Source organism: Bolinopsis microptera, chromosome 7 (assembly GCF_026151205.1).
Source record: "Bolinopsis microptera isolate Bmic1 chromosome 7, MBARI_Bmic_1.0, whole genome shotgun sequence".
Classification (NCBI taxonomy): Eukaryota; Metazoa; Ctenophora; class Tentaculata; order Lobata; family Bolinopsidae; genus Bolinopsis; species Bolinopsis microptera.
In genome coordinates, this window is record NC_087078.1 from 15,938,258 (window position 1) to 15,957,723 (window position 19,466).

A 19,466-nucleotide genomic window follows, 5' to 3' on the forward strand; every position below is an offset into this window, starting at 1 on the left:
TCTCTCTCTCTCTCTCTCTCTCTCTCTCTCTCTCTCTCTCTCTCTCTCTCTCTCTCTCTCTCTCTCTCTCCCTCACTCTCCCCCTCACTCTCCCTCCCTCCATATCTCCCTCTCTCTCCCTCTCTCTCTCTCTCTCTCTCTCTCTCTCTCTCTCTCTCTCTCTCTCTCTCTCTCTCTCTCTCTCTCTCTCTCTCTCTTTTCTCTCTCTCTCTCTCTCTCTTTCTCTCTCTTTCTCTCTCTTGCTCTCTCTCTCTCTCTCTCTGACTGCCTCAGCCATTTTGTTTGTGACAATCAAGTTTCTCAAGTCAGTGTTACACTTAGCGCCTGTATCGCCAATAGGGTTTATTAGCGCCAGTAGGGTTTATTAATTGTCTTGGAGAATGGAGAGCCTACAATTTAGTTTTAATGGGACTAAATGGTTGTCTGTCTTACGAAAAATATTAATATTCGCTATTAAAGATCTCTTTGCCCTAAAAAAGCAGCACCACAAGATATGTTGAAATAGTCTTTTATCTTTACAAGATGATGTAACGTTATCTGAGTCATTGTGCAATATAATATTATGCTAGTTGCTAACCGTGTCTGTATGCACTATAATAGGGTATATATTATATATACCTTAAGAACGACAAATTTAGTCTACCATAAATTTAGTCAAACTTTTGACTAAAATTGTAATAAACCAAATTTCATGAGACTAAATTTTTCGGCGACTAATTTTAAAGGAGACCAAAATTTCAGTAGAGCATATATGACATGAATATTATTGAGCTTACATTGTTTATAATTTATATAATGACATCACCCGTCACCGTTCCTACTGCTGAACTACTTTTTTGGGAGGAAACACCGTTGTGAAACTACGAAGCACAAAACTGTACCAAGTCCTATTGCATTTAAAGGGTTAGAGCTGAAAAAACGGCTGAAGGATCATATCGTCATAAACTAGTAACTACGTCGTACCGACAGAAGTGGTAAAGTCGAAAAAGGGTGAAAAAGAAACCGAACAGCGTACTGAAGAACTTAGTGATACAAAGTCATAGACTCTGGATCGAGTAATGCATTGCAGCTTAATCTGTAATGTTCAGACGGGTGCTCATTGCCGAATTGATAGATAGCATTTTATTTTACAAATTATTTGTTTTATTTCTTTATTGCAACAAATCATTTAATCAACATGCCTAACGTTAAACTATAAAGTATGACTTTATAGTTTATTAGAAATTAGAAAACCCGTGGTCACAGGGAGGAAGCTAATAGTATTCTTTGGTAGTCAGTTTTTATCGCATCAAAAAACTATGCGAGTATACAGCTCATTAAAATGTAGCTCTCACTCATCACTGAACACAACGTAATTACCTCAAAACCGATCAAAATGACGTTAAAACAATCATTGCACGTGCACGTGCGTGTAATAACCCTCGTTACTAAGCTATGCAAATTAGGTAAAAAGCAAAAGGTTGCAAAGTAACCATGGTAACGAGGGTTGTTACACGCACGTGCACGTGCAAAGATTGTTAAAACGGCATTTTCATCGGTTTTGTTGATATTACGTTGTGTTTAGTGCGAGCAACATTTTAATTGGCTGTATCTTCAGTTTATAAACGTGTGTGCAGTATTAATTCATGTAAAATTTGTCCTTTGATAGTTTGTAATAAAGATTGTGAAGTGAAGAATGTTGTATATAAGATTAAGTGTAAATTATGTGACCAGCTGTACGTTGGAGAAACCAGTAGGAAAGTACATGCTCGTGTAGGTGAGCACTTACGTTACGTTACCTACCCTGCTACCCCTCCTAATGTTAGTCAAGCTTTTGCCATACATTATTCGAGCTGTCATGAGGAGTTAAATCCCAGTTTAGAAGTTAGATGTTTTAAGAATTGAGCCCAATACTGTCAGAAGAAAGATTTTCGAAGCGATGTTTATTATTAATCTGAACCCTACAATTAACAAGAGAGAAGAACTGGATACTATTAAACGTTTTATCATAGCTAGTACTGAAGAATTTTAGATATTTTAGTTTCATTCCCCCTTTTTATTGCATACAGTTTCAGTTTTCTAGTAGGAGTAAGTTTTAGTGTTTTTTCACATCGCGCTCACAGTCAGTAACCACTCACTATTATTTCACTCACATTGTGTATACACCATCTCACATGTATTGTATCTTTTACCTTATCATCTGTTATCACTGTACATGTCATTCCATCACACGATCACAATCACGTTGTTCAGTTGATGTTTTAAGTTTATTGAATAGCAGATCGAGTATTTGTGTATATAATATAGATTTTGATTCTAATTTTAGTCTAGTATTTGAACAATTTGTTGTCGTTTAGCCATTTTTGATTAATAAATTTTATGAGACAGTTTTCTCACATATTTACCAATTTTGTCAGCATGAATACGAAGTTGTTACTTTGAAACGTCGTTTATCCTAACAGTGCAGTATCATTTGTCGCAAGAAATCAGAATAATCAGAAATTGGAACTCCCAAAAACTGTCTATCTTCAGTTTCGTAGGATATTTTTTGACGCGATTTAATTACTTACTAACAAAAAGTACTATTAGCTTCCTCCCTGTGACCACGGGTTTTCTAGTTATTATAATAAAATTAAAAGGATATTATACAATACTGTAGGATAGAAGTAATAATTAGCACCAAGAAATGTTCCCATTTTTGTGACCAAACATAAAAATGTCACATGTTTATTAATTGCCCTCTATAGTCTATAATGATCAATAAGCCAATATAAAGAGACAGAAAATATTAAAAATTGTGAATAAAGAACAATTCTAAGATCTAATTATTAATGTTTTTAACCGATAAAATAACGATTAAACATAGTTAAATTGTGTTTAAATAATGGGTCTTTTCAATTAATCCTCGTAGGTCATGCTGTCGATTGAACCAGTCAGATGGGTTCTGGCATAATAAAAGTTCTCGTATGCCTGGTTGACTTTCAGTTTCAGGATATCTTTAGTACTGTATGAAACTCCACACGCCTTCACTCCTTTCAGTACTTGGTTACCTCCCAAAATTTCCACCTTCACTGTTGTGGCACAGTCCATTTCTAAAGGCACCGTCCTAAAGGGATCTTCTCCCGAGGCTTCAGTCTCCTGACCACTTCCAATTTTGTAAGTGACTTTGACACTTTCTGGTTTCTCACCGTCCGCCCAGAAGAACTCAATGTCATCCAGAGCACAGATCTGTCTGAGATTGATCTCAAACCAGCCATTCTCACCAGCGTCCCACAAGGTTGAATTTGAAGCATCCACCAGGCTATCTGGATCTGAACTACCAACACTTGCTGAAACTGGCTTACCCTTTGACACGTCATCAAGAATATCGTAGGAAATTCCGATGAGATTGATGGTTCGGATGCCGAAGTAGTTCCTCCCGCTCCACGGATCTTTCTTTCCTTTTCTCAAGTCCATCTTTATTTTGGTAGTCTTCATGTCCCATCCATTGAGATAACTCCAATGGTTGAACCAACCCTCTACTCGCTCATCTTCGTGTGTCTTCACCAGAACGTAGTCACCATCTTTACCCATAGCATAGATGTCGTACTCTGCTGGCTTTGACCAACCCCACCATTGGAATTTTATTTCCTGTATTGTGGAAGGCTTCTCAAGATCAATTTCAAAATCAGCAGTTTCCTGTTTGCAATAGGCAGTGTTGCCATGTTTATCTGTCATCGCACGACTAGTGGTTCCAAAGCATTCTGAAGTGACAATCTTTTCACTAGCAATATCAGACGACTTGTTTTCTTTTTCCCGCTGCGCTAAAACAACTGGTAGCAGTGCATTTTGTACTGTTTCTTTATTTAGATTTGGTTCCTTTATTGCCTTTTCAAGGTCAACTCACACCGCAAAGTTATAAGGGCATTCGGTTGTGGCATCCTCTAATATTTCAAAACGATCTTCAGGATTCACCAGCTTACTTGCGATTCTCAATTTTTCAGAGAGCCTATAACCAGCCAGGTTCTTTTGAGCTTCATTCATAACACGGAAGTAGTATGCTTGTCTCATCCAAGTATACTGGATTCCCCTATGTGAATTTGACGATCCCCACCCAGAGACATCGTTACCCAGCACCCAGTTTCCACCTCTGTACCATATGTAAGCGGCGTGACCAGGCTGTCCCACTTGGACGGCAGCTACTCCATAAGCATGACACATTCCTGCAGCGAACTTTGATATAGCACCACAGACACCCCCAATCTCATGCATTGATTTGAGGGATAGTGGGAGGTAGTAGTAATATGGTATGTTCCGTCATCGTTTTTTAGTTTGTATGACATCATTCTGTGGGTAGCGCCCCCTATTTTAGATGGGTTGTTTCCCGAGCCCAAATGTGCTCCTCTTCCGTTTGCCAGGATCCTACTACATACCTGAGATGCCAGGCTGTTCCCTCAAAGAATGGTGAGAAGAGCACATCTTCTTCACTCCATCTCATGTAGGTCTGGTACCTTGCCTTCCAGTCTATCGTGTTTCTTCCGACAGCCATGGAGGCTACTGGTGTTGAATGTGTGATTGCCGTAGCAACAGCAAGTCGAAGTCTCAGTGGTTCTTCTTTGATAGCAGGATCTAGCCGGATCAGGCTTCCTAGTATTTTCAGAGCCTCTCGATATTTATTACTTTGAATATCCCCCGACGTCATAAACATTTCTAATGCTTCCCTGTTTGTTAGAATCCAATTCAGCGTCTCATCACTAAAGTCAAGAAACCCTGCTTTGTCTTGTATCTTTTTCATGAGCCACCATTGAAGGACATTCAGCGATCCCTCAGGTGAATTAGCATACACTTTGACCTCCTGAAGGTTTTTCCCAGCGACCTTGGTGACAATTCCTTCTTTCAATGCGTCAACTTTTAATTTAAACTCTTTCATTCCCGTATATTGGAAAGCTTTATCTGTTCCTGGTAGAATAAGTGTGTTCCACTTGAAGCCGTTATTACCGCCCCAGAATATAATGTCTTTCGCTGTTGAAATATCTCTTCGATATGGAAAGGTCGCTGAGAGAGCTTTCCCATTGAAATATATTTTGTAAAAGTTGTCCATTAAGACTATTTTCATGACGAAATCTTCGTAGGATTTTAAGCTTGGCAGTTCACACCTTACCTCTGACCCCCAGCCACCAAGTTTAGAGTTCATCACTGTTTTCCACCAGTTTGGTCTAGGGTTGAGGTGGAACAGAATGTTGCCACTGTCATCCAAAATGTTGGCACTAAACCAGGATGTATCTGCAGAGTAAGTTCCGTGGACCTCTATGAAATCACCTGGTTCCAAGACCTTGCCTAAACTGTACTTGATGTTGATAGCGGGATTGTCTACTGTACCTTCTTCTGTACCTTCTTCTGTACCTTCTTCTGTACCTTCTTCTGTACCTTCTTCTTGTTCATCTGTTCGTTCTGCTAACTGTACCAGATCTGTTTCATCCTGGTACAGAAAGGTCTCTGATTCTTCTTCCGAATCTCCAATGCTCATCCAATCATCATCGTACGTCTCTTCAGTGTCTTCTGATGCTCTTCTAAGTCTCTCCAAGTAGTTCTCAGAGTCTTCCTTGATGGGATCTGTTGGTAATACATTCTCGTGCTTAAAGTGATGTTCCTGATGGTTGTACTCCTCCATTAATTCCTCTTCCCAAGCGTCGTCGTAATCATCCCGGTAGAGAACGTCGTCGTCATAAACTGCTTCAACACAACAGCCTGCTAACAGTGCAGTAAGCAGGGCTAGCCGGATCATCTTCTCAAATTATATCAAGAAGGCAAACAAAGTCCACAGTAAATTGTTATAAAATAAACCTAAGTGCGTTGTAAAATAGTTTTACTCAATCTTGTTAACTATAATATCAACAAAAGCAGCTGAAGATAATAAGACAAGTTATAAAATTTAAAGAAAGCGCTTTGTTCGTTTGTAAAGTAAAGTGACAATGGTAAAGTTTGTACGGACCTTTGGTTGATATTGGTCAGACTTCATGTCTTTAATGTCCATGGTTCAGTATAAAGGTATAGCTATAATAATAATGACTCACAAATAAACTCACAAAGAAACATGTAGTACCTTGGTTATAACTCAAACTGAGGGTTAGCAAACTTGAGAAATATAATGTGAACTTGGGGACATCAAGCTTTGTGTTTGAAAACACAATGAAGATATGTCGGACAGAGGGTATCCATTAATGCTACCAAACAAATAGCTTGTTCAATTTTTAAACATATCACTTTTGATGTTTAACACACAATTTTATTCATTATCAATCACTTCAAACACGTACTGTTTTATTTGGGGGTCATCCATACCACATTTAACTCATTAATTGGTCACTGGAATAAAATTCAATTGAATGTCACCACGACCACGACCACGACCACTTGAGCTTCGTTAAGATCTATCGATACTTGATTATGCAAACAAATAAGCAAACAACAAATTTAACTTGATCCATCTTTCAATTCACGTGCAAAGATTGTCAAAACGGCATTTTTATCGGTTTTGTTTATATTACCTTGTGTTTAGTGCGAGCTACATTTTAATGGGCCCGGCTGTATCTTCGGTTGTGCAGGATATTTTGACGCGATTTAAACTTACTAACAAAAAATACTATCAGCTTCCTCCCTGTGACCACGGGTTTTCTAGTATTATATAATATGCTGTATGCACTATAATATAAATAGGGTATATATTATATATTATCACACTTTCGAGCCAAATTTGGCAGGAAAGCAGAATTGATATTACATGCCCCGATAGGGAGCACTGGCTCTCACCCGGGGGCATGAAATATCAATCAGTTGCTCAGAGAGAGTCCGATATTCCCATAGGAACAAGGAGCCCACTCTCAACAACTGTTCTACTACTGTGAGGTACTGATTTAAATAAAGATTTAAATCAATAACCTGAAGTAGTCTATGACCGTAAATGCAATGATCAGATAAGCTTTGCAGATTTAGGAAAAATATATATTTATACCTTGTTTTAAAAACATTTCCTTGCGTTTGAGATGTGTTAAGCAAAATACAATTTTTTGTTGTAAAACTTTTTCAAGCTGTTGCTTTTTTACTGCACTTCATAGTTCAAAACCTAATTAGGCTTCGGATGATGAAACAAAGTAAAAACTCCCTGGTTTGTACGAGTTTCAAGCGACTTAAGGTTACTGAAAACGAGATCAAAGTTTACAAGCAGACTTGAAAGTTGCACAACGTTTTGGTACTTGTCAGCGATACAATCAATCAGGCTTATTAATTTCCTTAATCGCTTACTTGAAATTAAAAAGGAAGTGTCAGAACAAACTACAGTCACCCTCACAAAAAGTAGTAGACACAGAAACGATGTTTGATCTATTCGAGGGAAGAAAACACACAAAACAAAGCCAGATTTCAGCCATTTCAGACCTGAATTTTAACCCCCTCTGATCCCTTCTTTGAGCCATATTCCATATAGAAATTGTGCAGAAATTATACTTGGCTTTTCCATTTTCCAAACCGGTTTCGCCTAGATTAGCTTGCGAAATTCGTGGCTGATCTATAAACAGACTGATAAAGAGACTTATAGATTCTGTACAATAAAGAGCGAAAATTCTATCCCAGGACTAGTTTTAACTGAATTTTAGTTAGTGCAAATAAGTGCAATAAAAACATCCTATAAAATATATTATCTATATAAATATATCAAGGGACGAATGACGTAACTTAATCAGCTAATCTAGTTGTAAATTAGTCTGGGCACTGGGGCAAACAGGTCCGATGATTAATGTGCTGCCATTCTTTAGACAATTCAATATTGGTAACAGTACGGGTGAACTACCTGGCCATGACCAGGGTGGTTATAGGCTGGTGGAGTACTGCGTTCTAAAATGTTGAAGAGATACATTTGAATATTACAAATGTTCTGATAATTTCCAGTTCAGATAATTTCTAGCTCGAAGCAGATAATGGCAAATAATGGCAAGTAAAGATGGATACTGACTAAGAACTAAGCAGAATACTCGATAAAATTCTAAGTCAACGATAACAAGTTGCATTAAATCATTCTGAAATAACAGACAATCAAGAATCAAGACGGACGATAATATTGTTGATGTAAATTAGGGTGTGCAGTGTATAATGTGGACTGATAAATAGACAATCATGGCGCCACAGCTCTATACTATTAAAATTTAACAACCAGGAAATTCTTTCACCTTATCGCAGATACAGATTATACGATAAGGACTGTGATGTATAATCAACACTTAAACGGATGTTCTATACATTATACATCTACAGTTTTAATGACTCTAAAAATATCTAATAGAAATAAAGTATTAGAATCACCTCACATCGATTGATTTGCAGGATGTAATTACGTATCAAACGCGCTCGCGGCGGAATATTCTAGACTCATAAGTACAAGACCCATAGGCGGAAAACACATTAATATCGCATGCACTAGGTAGCAGTACAAAGCAAATTTAGCGCGGCACACAGCATTCACTGTGTCATAAATGTGAAACGCGAGATTCTAATTTCACATATTGTATCTTTAATATCTGAAATACTAACTTATCGAGAGCTATAAATAGCTTGGACATTATAAACATAAATAAGTTCGACATGTCTATAGTTTTGCTTTGGTGAGATTTATAACTAACGTTTGATCAAATTCTGCTTTCCAGGCCAAATATGGCTCCAAATAATGGCAAATAATGGCAAATATGGCAAGTAAAGATGTATACTGACTAAGAACTAAGCAGAATACTTGATAAAATTCTAAGTCAACGATTACAAGTTGCATTGATTAAATCATTCTGAAATAACAGACAATCAAGAATCAAGACGGACGATAATATTGTTGATGTAAATTAGGGTGTGCAGTGTATAATGTGGACTGATAAATAGACAATCATGGCGCCACAGCTCTATACTATTAAAATTTAACAACCAGGAAATTCTTTCACCTTATCGCAGATACAGATTATACGATAAGGACTGTGATGTATAATCAACACTTAAACGGATGTTCTATACATTATACATCTACAGTTTTAATGACTCTAAAAATATCTAATAGAAATAAAGTATTAGAATCACCTCACATCGATTGATTTGCAGGATGTAATTACGTATCAAACGCGCTCGCGGCGGAATATTCTAGACTCATAAGTACAAGACCCATAGGCGGAAAACACATTAATATCGCATGCACTAGGTAGCAGTACAAAGCAAATTCAGCGCGGCACACAGCATTCACTGTGTCATAAATGTGAAACGCGAGATTCTAATTTTGACGTATTGTATCTTTAATATCTGAAATACTAACTTATCGAGAGCTATATATAGCTTGGACATTATAAACATAAATAAGTTAGACATGTCTAGTTTTGCTTTGGTGAGATTTATAACTAACGTTTGATCAAATTCTGCTTTCCCGGCCAAATTTGGCTCCAAAGAAAGTGTGATAAAACATTAATCACATGCCTTCTCATGCGATATCAACATTTTCAAAACTCGGCAAGCCTCGTGATTGAAAATGTCGATATAACCCTCGGCAAGCCTCGGGAAATATCGAAACTTTCGCTAACTCGGCAAGCCTCGTGGGCGAAAGTTTTGATATCGCATGAGAAGGCATGTGATAAATGTATAATATGCACTATAGGGTATATATTATATAATATGTGCCACTATATTATATAATATGCACTATAATATGATATAATATGCACTATTTTCTGCTCTATCCGCCTACCCCTGTCACATAATCAAATGTTTCAGATGACCAACAATGAACGGTCAATAGCTCCGGATGTATTCGGGGTCCAATGTAATTTTCAATTGTTAAAAAAGTCACGTGTTCACTCATTTAACACTATGAAAAGACTGACTAATTTCATTCCGGAAATCCGCAAATCTAGAGCGCATTCTCACGCTCTAGTTTTATTAGATTACACCGATTGCTGGGCTGACTGACAACAGTACAGTTTACTTTCATCACCATCAGAGCAGCGACTGTTTCAGTCGTGATCAGATAAAGATAGAAACCAGAAAGTAAGATTTAACAAGAATTGCGCCCGTTGTTTCGTTTTGGCGGACGCTAGATTTCCATTTCACATTTACTATAAATTTAAGTATAAGCTCCAATCAGCTCACTTCAGACTCAGTCTTCATGATAATAATATTGATAAATTATGCATTAAGTACAGGAAAAACTTGAAATTCAGTTCAATTGCCAAAGAACTTAACTTGTAAAGCAAAGAACTTAAATTGTAAGCAAAGGTAAACTATACTCGAGTACACATCAATATACACTACGCGTGCCACGTACAAATTGGGCATATAACCTAATATTATACATTATATCGTATACATTATAACACAGTTGCGCCGCGCATTCATAGATCACAGGCTATCTATACATCACATCTCCGCAAGCAATCCTCGCGCGCGCAACTTTTTCGTTGCATGGTTACTAACGGAAGGAACACGACATACTCAAACCCACCTACGTACTGCAATCTCCAAAATCCACGTTTTTCTGCAAAAACGTCCATTCGTAACCTTTCACTATTGCCTTTTTTCAAAAGGGTGAAAAGGAAAAAATAAACTCTCCCGAGAGGGAGGATCATGGAGCTGTTGACAGAAAAATAAGTAGGAAGTGTCAAAACGTAATAAACACTCCGGTCTGTCAGTGTAATGACACTGTAATCTATTGATCACCTTGTAATCCACCTCCTCCAAATCCTCCTCTTCCTCCTCCTCCTCTTCCTCCTCCTCCTCTTCCTCCTCCTCACACACACCCTCCTCTTCTTCCTCCTCCTTCTCCTCCTCATCCTCCTCCTCCTCTTCCTCCTCCCTCTCAGCTCCTCCTCCTCCTCCTTCCCCTCTTCCTCTTCCTTCTCCTCCTCTTCCTCTTCCTCCCCTCCCCTCCCCCTCCTCCTCCTCCCCCTCCCACTCCTCCTCCTCTTCCTCCTCCCCCCTCCTCCTTCTCCTCCTCCTCCCCTCCTTCTCCTCCTCGTCTACCCCTGTTACACCCTGGCTGTTGCCCAATTTTACTGGACATTGGATATGTAATTTGTTACGGTTATTGTGGGCTAATTATGGGTTGATATGTAATTGTTTGGTAATTTGAAAATTGCAATCGTGTTCTAGAACTTTTATTGTACGATGAGAATATATATCATTATCTCAGACAATGTAGTTGTGGGCGTGCAATGTATTGCGATCATTCTACTGTATTATACTAGCGGTTCATGTGGCCAAATGTATTTTAGCCAGCGGTGAGCACATTTGATAGAATAATAGTGGAATATGACGAATTGGAATATGACGAATTGGATTATCACGTATTTTAAGTAATCTTATGAAATGTGAATTATGATATACCCGACGCGAGGGTAAATGTTATTATGAACATACCTGGACAAGCTGTCACAATATTTATCACAAGTTACCCTAATGGGCTGTATTTAAGTGAACATAATATATTATGTGCAGTATTCTGCCGAATCTTTATAGTGTACGTAATAAAGATTGCGGTATGGGGAAGTAGTAAAGAAAGCGTTTAGATTAAGTTTACTTCCACTGCAACTGTCATACATAATGAATTTACCTTGATAATACATCTTGTTTTCAGGCCCAGATATCGTTCCTGCAAGGAGAAAGGGAAGGTCACCAGAACATGATGCAGTGTCTAGTAAAACGTATCAAGATGTTAGAAAACGCTCTAAGACAAGAGAGGTGAGTAAATTAGTTAAATCAGTATTACTTTTAATTTACTAATTTACCTGGAATAAACCACCTTTGGTATCAAGGTATCACTGGATATGATTAGTGGATCTATGTTGACCGATTATGCCATATTATGCGATCTGTGATTCAAAGACTTTGGACCTTGATCTGTATCATGATTCAATAATCACCGTACGTGCTCGTTTCAATACATGATAATAGTCCTTCCCGCTCCGTTGGGTGTACAGACTTCATTATAATCAGAAAAACTTACATTGTAAATTCATGATGATCGAGTGGATCGAATAAATTTTTTAAATATTATCGACATCGGTTGATATATGAACTAAAAGAAGCTAGATTCGAAACAATTCCCAGGGTATGAACTTAACCCATTGGTATTTACAATAACTGAACTTATTACTTTTAACATAATTTGTAGGTCATATTTTTAGAAACATGTGCTCCACAATGATGGTTAGTAAAGTAACATATTTGCGTGAGTTTACAGTTTATTACGCAGTTAGGGCACTACATATAGTGCAGTTAGGCAGTATAGGCACCTGCTAATGTGTGTACACCACCAACATGGACACGCAACAGTGACCTACAGAAAGAGCTTTTGATTGAGAACTATTATCAGTGTAACGGAATGGCCGGTTACTATGAGTATCATAGCTCACTGAATTATACTCATTAAATGAAGACTCTACAGTAGATAGAGTGATAACAGCATACTCCTCCCACACTCTGCAGTAGTAATAACAGCAGAGTAACACAATATTCGAGTACTCTTTGTCGGGGACTGCTTTCGCGTGCCAAGTGTGTTTCACTATCGCTTGGTTTTACTAGTGTGTGGGGCTAGAATGGATTATACTGGTTTCGCTAGTCAGTTCATCTACATTATGTCACATTAGTTTCGTTGAGCTCACACAGGCCACAGGGCCATGACATCGTATGACAGAGAAGATTTCTCTCTACTATTCCTCCAGCGAAGCAGCGAGTTTGATTTCTGATTGGAGTTCTTAAAGACCACTCAAAAACCTGGAATTTTTAGCACTTTTGACAAATTTTGGCATTTTAGGCGGTTCCAGAAGGGGGTTTCTGGGGACTAGCGATTGTTTTCATTGTTTTCAATGGATAGCTCTTGACCCAAAAAAAAATTGGGGTCAAAGAATTCAGAATTTCAAAAATGGTCAGAAAACGGCAGATCAGGCAGTGCAACATGAACTGGGTGATATGTGATTAGAAATACACCTGGTCACTGAGTTGATGGAATAAAAATGGTAAGACATTGCGTTCTATAATTTGGGGAGTTGGGGCCGTTGACCGCTAGAAAGTATCATACTGTAGCTGGCTTGCTGCTCATCCGTGTTAACATACAGATGAAATGACTCCAACCCTTCCAAAACGTAGCTTGGACACCAATTTCACGTTGATATAATCTGATCCATGACTCAGCTTACCTTATCCACTTATAGTGCCTTGTCATCCTCAATATACTATTGCTCCACTTAATTTTAATGTCCATTTTGTAAGTGATGTACTGAAGGATGAAAGTGTAAAATCTAATCAAATCAATCTCTGACTATCAGTATTAATCGGTACATAATAAGCAAAATTGGTGCCTAAATCGGTATACATTCTATTGAAAAGCTAAAAAGATGTATATATTTATATCTAGGGTAATAATTATTCATAGGGCGCTTTTTAATAATCTTGACGGAGCGTCGCAATGAAGTATGAAATCTTTGGTTGGAAGCGTAGGTTTTAGAGCCTTGAGATTACAAATATATAGCAAATATTGGTTCTAACTATTTATAGAAAACTTCAGTCCTTAAATACCAAATTACGGGAGTGCTTTTTTACAGACGACGAGCAGTTAATCATTGGCAATTCCTGCAGTTCCGTTACAATTTGTATTAAATCATTACAAAATGGTTGACACTAGATTGTACGATACAAGGTCATGCACATTTTTTGTAGGATCATTATTATAATAAGTTACTTTAATTTTATGTACTAAAATGTTATATAAAATTAACGAAGCCACTTCTTAAAAAACTATATTTGCGGTTAATATTTTCAACGACCAGATGCAGACAGTGCAGTGATGATACATTCCATCTTAATTATTTGATCCAGTGTCGTTAAGTCTAATTGACAGAATTGCAAGACGATGAGTCACGGAATTTTCACCGGAAGATGTGCCGATTTACAAAAGATCGTACAATCCATATAAGGCGAGTTATGCGTCCCATTTTGTAGCAAATTGGTGGTTAAGCTTGCTTCATCAAGTAGTATGAGTGTTTAGTATTGATGGTCAGATCATCCACGTCAGGATCGTTTTGGCGATTTGTGGTATAAAACCAAAGTAAGGGAATAGGTCTAGGCGAGCGTTATACCTGTATTTTTACGGAAGGCAATGTGTATGCAAGACTTGTATACAAATTGTGTGCGTGTGACAAATTCATGACAAGAACGTGACCAGATTAGAGTTAGGTTTTGGGCTTGATTTGGCGATATCTATTCATTGTGAACAATTTTACGGATTCATCTTCAGATTATGGAGCGCGCGAAATAGTTTTCGTTATACCAAATTGTACATTTTATGGCGGCGCGCTATGGCCTGCGCGCATTTCTACGGTTTGCTTGTAGTGCGCGGCGGGATTTCCTCTGCCTAATAACGGCGGGCACTCCTACCGCTCTTCCTGAATCTTGATGAAAGCTAATATAATAAGATTTCAATTCACTTGGCTTTGTTCACTTTAAAGATTTCGATCCGCCGATCAGTACTGGCAGTAGATTTGCTTTCGCCCACATTATTTCTGCTCAAAATGTAATGATTTAGTTTTTCTTTTCCCAATTTTTATCTTCACCTTTATCTTAACAGGTTAGGCAAAAGCGAAGGTCCGAAGGTTAACGGAGAAATGGGTTGTTCCGAAATGTTCGGTGAGGACGAAGTTGACGGATACCTCGATCCACCCAAACCCCCTGTTAACGAGCAAGTCAAGAAAGGTCGCCTACTTTTGAAACAGTAAGTTAAAACGTCTTGCAGCTGCATGTATCATTACTTCTTACATTACGTGCGACGAATATAGATTTATCTTCGTACATGTATGTTTTCTCATTCGCAACAATCTCGAGCCAGGCCACATGCAAGCTCGGCACTGCTATCGTTTATGAAAGTAATTTTTCGGACTGGAAATGCTATTTAATCTCAGTACATCGTGAGACCTCTATGATTCTTCTTAAAATTGTGCTCTCATTTCAGATACTTGACCGAAGTAGGATCAACAGAGCAGCTGTTGAATGCCCGAACTGCCCGACTGCAGATAATGCAGAGTTTAGCAAACAGCGATATGATGCCCACATTCCATAAAGCGCCCGTAACCGATCAGAGTACCAGTCCAGGGCCTGACGACAGACTTATAGACAGGACCAGGAATAATAACCAAGGTAAGAGACACGAGCCTGGGTCAGTTTCCCTGAATGTTTTCAATCAGAGCAGACGGCAGCTTTTAAAATAACTTCTGCTGATGTTGTGATTTGAACTTGGAAGCCATCAAAATCACATTTGTTTTCACTTGGACTTGTGTCAAATTATCATAAAATATCTGTATAACTGTACAATTTATACTATAGTGAATACTTCAGTAATATGCTAAACAATAATCCGGTTTCCTAGTACCTTCTTTGTGTTCAGCAGAATTATAACGATTTCTTTGTGAAATTCCCAACGTGAGTCGCCAATAGTTTCAGATTACTCGGGCAGCAAGAGGATGATGTACCACGAACAGAATGATACGAATGTAGTGACGATAATTGATGATGAAGAGGACAGCGTAAGTGCCAAACCAATATTTATCATTATAATGAACCAGATTTACACAAAGGAGGGAAACTCTTGGATCATTTTCCAATCTAAAAGCGCCATTCAGCTATATACAGTGTGTATTACACACTCTTAACACCCGTAGTAGAGTGGAATGTTTCACGACGGCTTGTCACATTTTTTCATCCTGAGCTGGAAATATGTCTAGTTGGAGGATTTCTTCTCGTCATGACATGATAATAGAAACTAGATATGTGCATATTGCATACATCACATTGTCTTGAACTGTGGTTTCTACGCGTCATTGCAAACATTCCACACTCTCATACTGTATTTTTAAACGAGCTGACATGCACACAAAAATGGCAATCATTAATGAATGTTGACACATGTACTTGTTTAACTGCCAAACATTTAGCCGGAAATGTTCAATTAGGATAACTTAAAGCAGCTAAATTGTACACGTCAAGCGAGAATCACCCGGGGAGATATGTTAGGTATTCATTATTACATACTACTACGGGAACTGCCAATATATACGAAATCGGTATGATGTCAACTTTAAGCCTGGTTGTATGTAAATTTACCAATTAGGTCAATGATCTGAGAGGCAATTTTCATCAATAACAAGCTAGAAGATCCGGATCACTGCCGTTTTGAGCTGTATATTTGTATCTTGTTTCAATCTGGAGGATTTAGTCGCAAATTTCCACAAAGTTTTACAGCTGATGACTTTAAAACAGGAGGTCTCGCAAAATTAACTTAAGCATAATATAAATCATAGTTTCAGCTTACTCGTTGACGTCATATTGCCACCATATTTTATAACGATTATGTAGGTTACCGTCTAGACGCGTTTTAAGCTTAAAGCTCAATCCCTACCATGAGAACTGTACAGCACTGTGTGGTGCAAAGTTACTATAATAACCTCACCGGACATAGACGCCGAGACACTTTACTGTTCTAGGTTATGCAGCAGTTTAACTGCTACGCAATGTGAAAATATAACATCGAATTTTTGCAGAGTGATGACGAAAAGGAGGGTGATAGTCAAGCGGAGGATGCGTTGCGTGCATTCGACTTCATGGACGATGAGGAGGAGGATGAAGATGATGACGAAGATCAGGATATGGAGGACGATGGAGACGATGAAGACGATCCATCTAGGTAATTGGAGTACGGTGGTGACGTCATTGTGTTATTTCATGACGAAACTAAATTATTTTCAGAGCATCATACGTATTTGTGACGTCATCAGGTTTTAAAAAGATGCACTTGCATAATTGTTCAGAGTGTAAAATGAGTTGTTTATCGCTAAAAGCCACTTTAATTTCAGTTTTAGCAATCAGATGTTGAACCACAAAGACTCGTCGATACCCCGTGGAATGAAGGGTTTGAGTTCGTGGAACAACTATGACAGTCTCGATATGTACAGTCGGAATGGAAAACGCTTCAACAGGAGTGAGTACCCATTATACAGATTTAGCTTAAAACGGTGTTACTAGGTTTCAGACAAGGGAATGCTCGATCGGATATGATATTATCAAGAAGCAGCTGATACCTTCTTACGATTATCATCACGACTTTAAATTTTCGTCTAATTTGGACTAATTTTCAGAGGGACCTAATATGAGGATAAACTATGACGACGAAGAGCCTTCGCCGATCCCCAACCAGTTGCCCAAAGGAACGGACAACATACCCTCTGGACTCAAGGTATTGGCGGGAAAACTTGAAACAAATAGTGTAACCGTAACAACGTTATTCATAATCTCAGATTTAATTGAAACTTTGTAATGACGTTATTAAGTTACAAAGTCAGGGTTTGGTGAACGGTGGGTTCCCAATTTGTTACTCTCTCGAGTAGCTCGTAATGAAATTGTTTTTAGTCGCAACCTCACGCTCCGTCACTCACATTCCAACCCTATTTCAGGTGTCTACTAAAAGCAACAAGGACTTCAAGGACATCGACTTTCTACAAACAAAGGAACAGAAAGCAGGTTAGAAAAGATTACAAAGCAGTTTAAACCAAATTAACTACGTAATATTATTGTAATATTGGAGGGAAGCAGGTGACCTGTATCAAAAACATCCTGTATTCACGTGTATTACGTAGTTCTACCTGCAGAGTCCAGGTGGGACACGATCTCAAGTTACACAATCACCTCCATTATTCTAATGTTATCGGAATTTTGGAATTTGTGTGAAATATTTGCGCACTTTATTGTCGGATCAGACATGCGGGGTGGTGTTGCTGTTTAGATTTCATCATGCTATGATAGGCTACAAACATCGTACATTTCTTAGTCATACATGTGTAATGTGTATGCGGATTTATGATCCTTATGAATCGTTTTGCCTAGAATAGCATTCAGTTCAGTTCTGCCCAGATAGTTTCGAATAGGCTCAATGATATCAGTTTCCCTTCATTTGATTATTGGCTAATTGTTTGAATATTTCAAATATAATTTGTAGATCATTTTGAACATGCAGCTCCTACCTCTGGCCTAAATGTACATTTCATTGCACCATTTGAATTGCCATGGGGGAGACAATGGACATTCAGATTAATTATGAACTTTACATTTTGTTTGTTATAAGGGCTATAATTTTTTGTAATTTTCACGAGAGAAGTGATAAATTCTGTTGCTTAATCTGTTGATGATGACTACGAAAGTAGGAATCTGTTGCGTTACACAACCCCGACAGTATTACTGCAGCTGTATAACTCTGCACCTTAATAAGCCCGAGCATGAGCATAACGGTGCATTTAATCGAATTTTGTAGAATAACGTGGATTTTATAGATTAACGCGAATATTATTCTTATTTTGTTCGAGCTGGGGCTTGGCCATTCCCAACACTTGTAATAAATTCGGTCTGATTTACACCCATTAAACTAATAAAACATATATGTTATTATATTCATTAAACTAATAAAATACCAAGGTTTGTGGTCAGAGTTCCTGGTGGGGGTCGGCACTCTCCGATATATTTGACGGAAATCGATATCAAGTTCATTTTTCTATCGGACGATTCATTTTCGCTGCACAACAACGTTTCATTAAGTCTACAACGCATTTCCTGACTTGACTTGTTAATTAATTCCTGTACCCGGCGTGATATGACTCTTATACAATAGCCCTCCTTTAATTCATGTAATTCTGAGTTCTATATTTAGTTTCCCCCGTCATTGTTTGTCTCCTTGGTCACTTGTGTACAAAACCCGCAGGTGTATGTGACTTGCAATTTGTCTAAGGCATTGCACATCTGCCCAGTTGATTTGACATTTCTTAAATTTCCTCTATATTTCCTCTAGACTGTAGTTTTTGTAGTAGACAAGACTTACACTAATTCTCGGATAGTTGGCGTATCTAGACGGTCTGATGTGTTATTGTTTTAGTGTGACATTTGTGTGTATACAACTGGGGTATCTGAACTTGCTGCAGATGTTGCTATAGGTCGTAGCATGACAGTTTATGTACCCGTTCCATATTATAATATGTAATGTAGCTCATCGTTATCTACATCTTACCTCTGGTCAGCCTATCGGTATCGTTATCAGCAACTATAACATCATTAAACATACATCGTAGAACGTTGCTTCAGTTACTACACGATGTTTTGTCCGTTACTAGTTACTACACAAGCTTTTGTAGTAAAACTCGGTAATTCCTCCGGTTGCTGTCTGCACTGTCCACGCCTCTGTTGAAGTGCTAGATTATAGTTCTTGTCCTGAGGACAATTAACCAGAATTCGTACAAGTAATCACGCTAAATAACACTAATCACGCTAACCTGAGACACGAGGCTCCTATATATACCGTAGTGGTTCAGTGTAATTCTGTTAGATAGCCTAGTTATGGCACGAGACTGTATCGGTAAATATGTAATCTTACTGACATACTGTGATTGTACTGTGTGTTACGT

At 38.2% G+C, this 19,466-nt stretch overlaps 3 protein-coding genes across 4 annotated transcripts in view; 2 read left to right on the forward strand and 1 right to left on the reverse strand.

Annotated features, from left to right (window-relative positions):
• LOC134818418 (ATP-binding cassette sub-family F member 2-like) overlaps positions 1-1,137 on the reverse strand; it is a 58,820-nt gene extending 57,683 nt beyond the window's left edge. Inside the window, exon 1 of the mRNA XM_063827959.1 lies at positions 1,131-1,137. The gene's annotated coding sequence lies outside the window, so the exon portion shown is untranslated. The remainder of the gene's footprint in view (positions 1-1,130) is intronic.
• LOC134818419 (kynurenine 3-monooxygenase-like) overlaps positions 1-19,466 on the forward strand; it is a 927,626-nt gene that overhangs the window by 841,795 nt on the left and 66,365 nt on the right. The gene's annotated exons all lie outside the window — the stretch shown is intronic.
• LOC134818414 (striatin-4-like) overlaps positions 1-19,466 on the forward strand; it is a 31,155-nt gene that overhangs the window by 5,270 nt on the left and 6,419 nt on the right. For both annotated transcript variants that reach the window (XM_063827952.1, XM_063827951.1), the window contains exons 2-9: positions 11,609-11,712; positions 14,597-14,740; positions 14,978-15,162; positions 15,460-15,548; positions 16,563-16,705; positions 16,875-16,999; positions 17,157-17,254; positions 17,472-17,538. In XM_063827952.1, the coding sequence (XP_063684022.1) occupies positions 11,609-11,712; positions 14,597-14,740; positions 14,978-15,162; positions 15,460-15,548; positions 16,563-16,705; positions 16,875-16,999; positions 17,157-17,254; positions 17,472-17,538 (955 nt within the window). The remainder of the gene's footprint in view (positions 1-11,608; positions 11,713-14,596; positions 14,741-14,977; positions 15,163-15,459; positions 15,549-16,562; positions 16,706-16,874; positions 17,000-17,156; positions 17,255-17,471; positions 17,539-19,466) is intronic.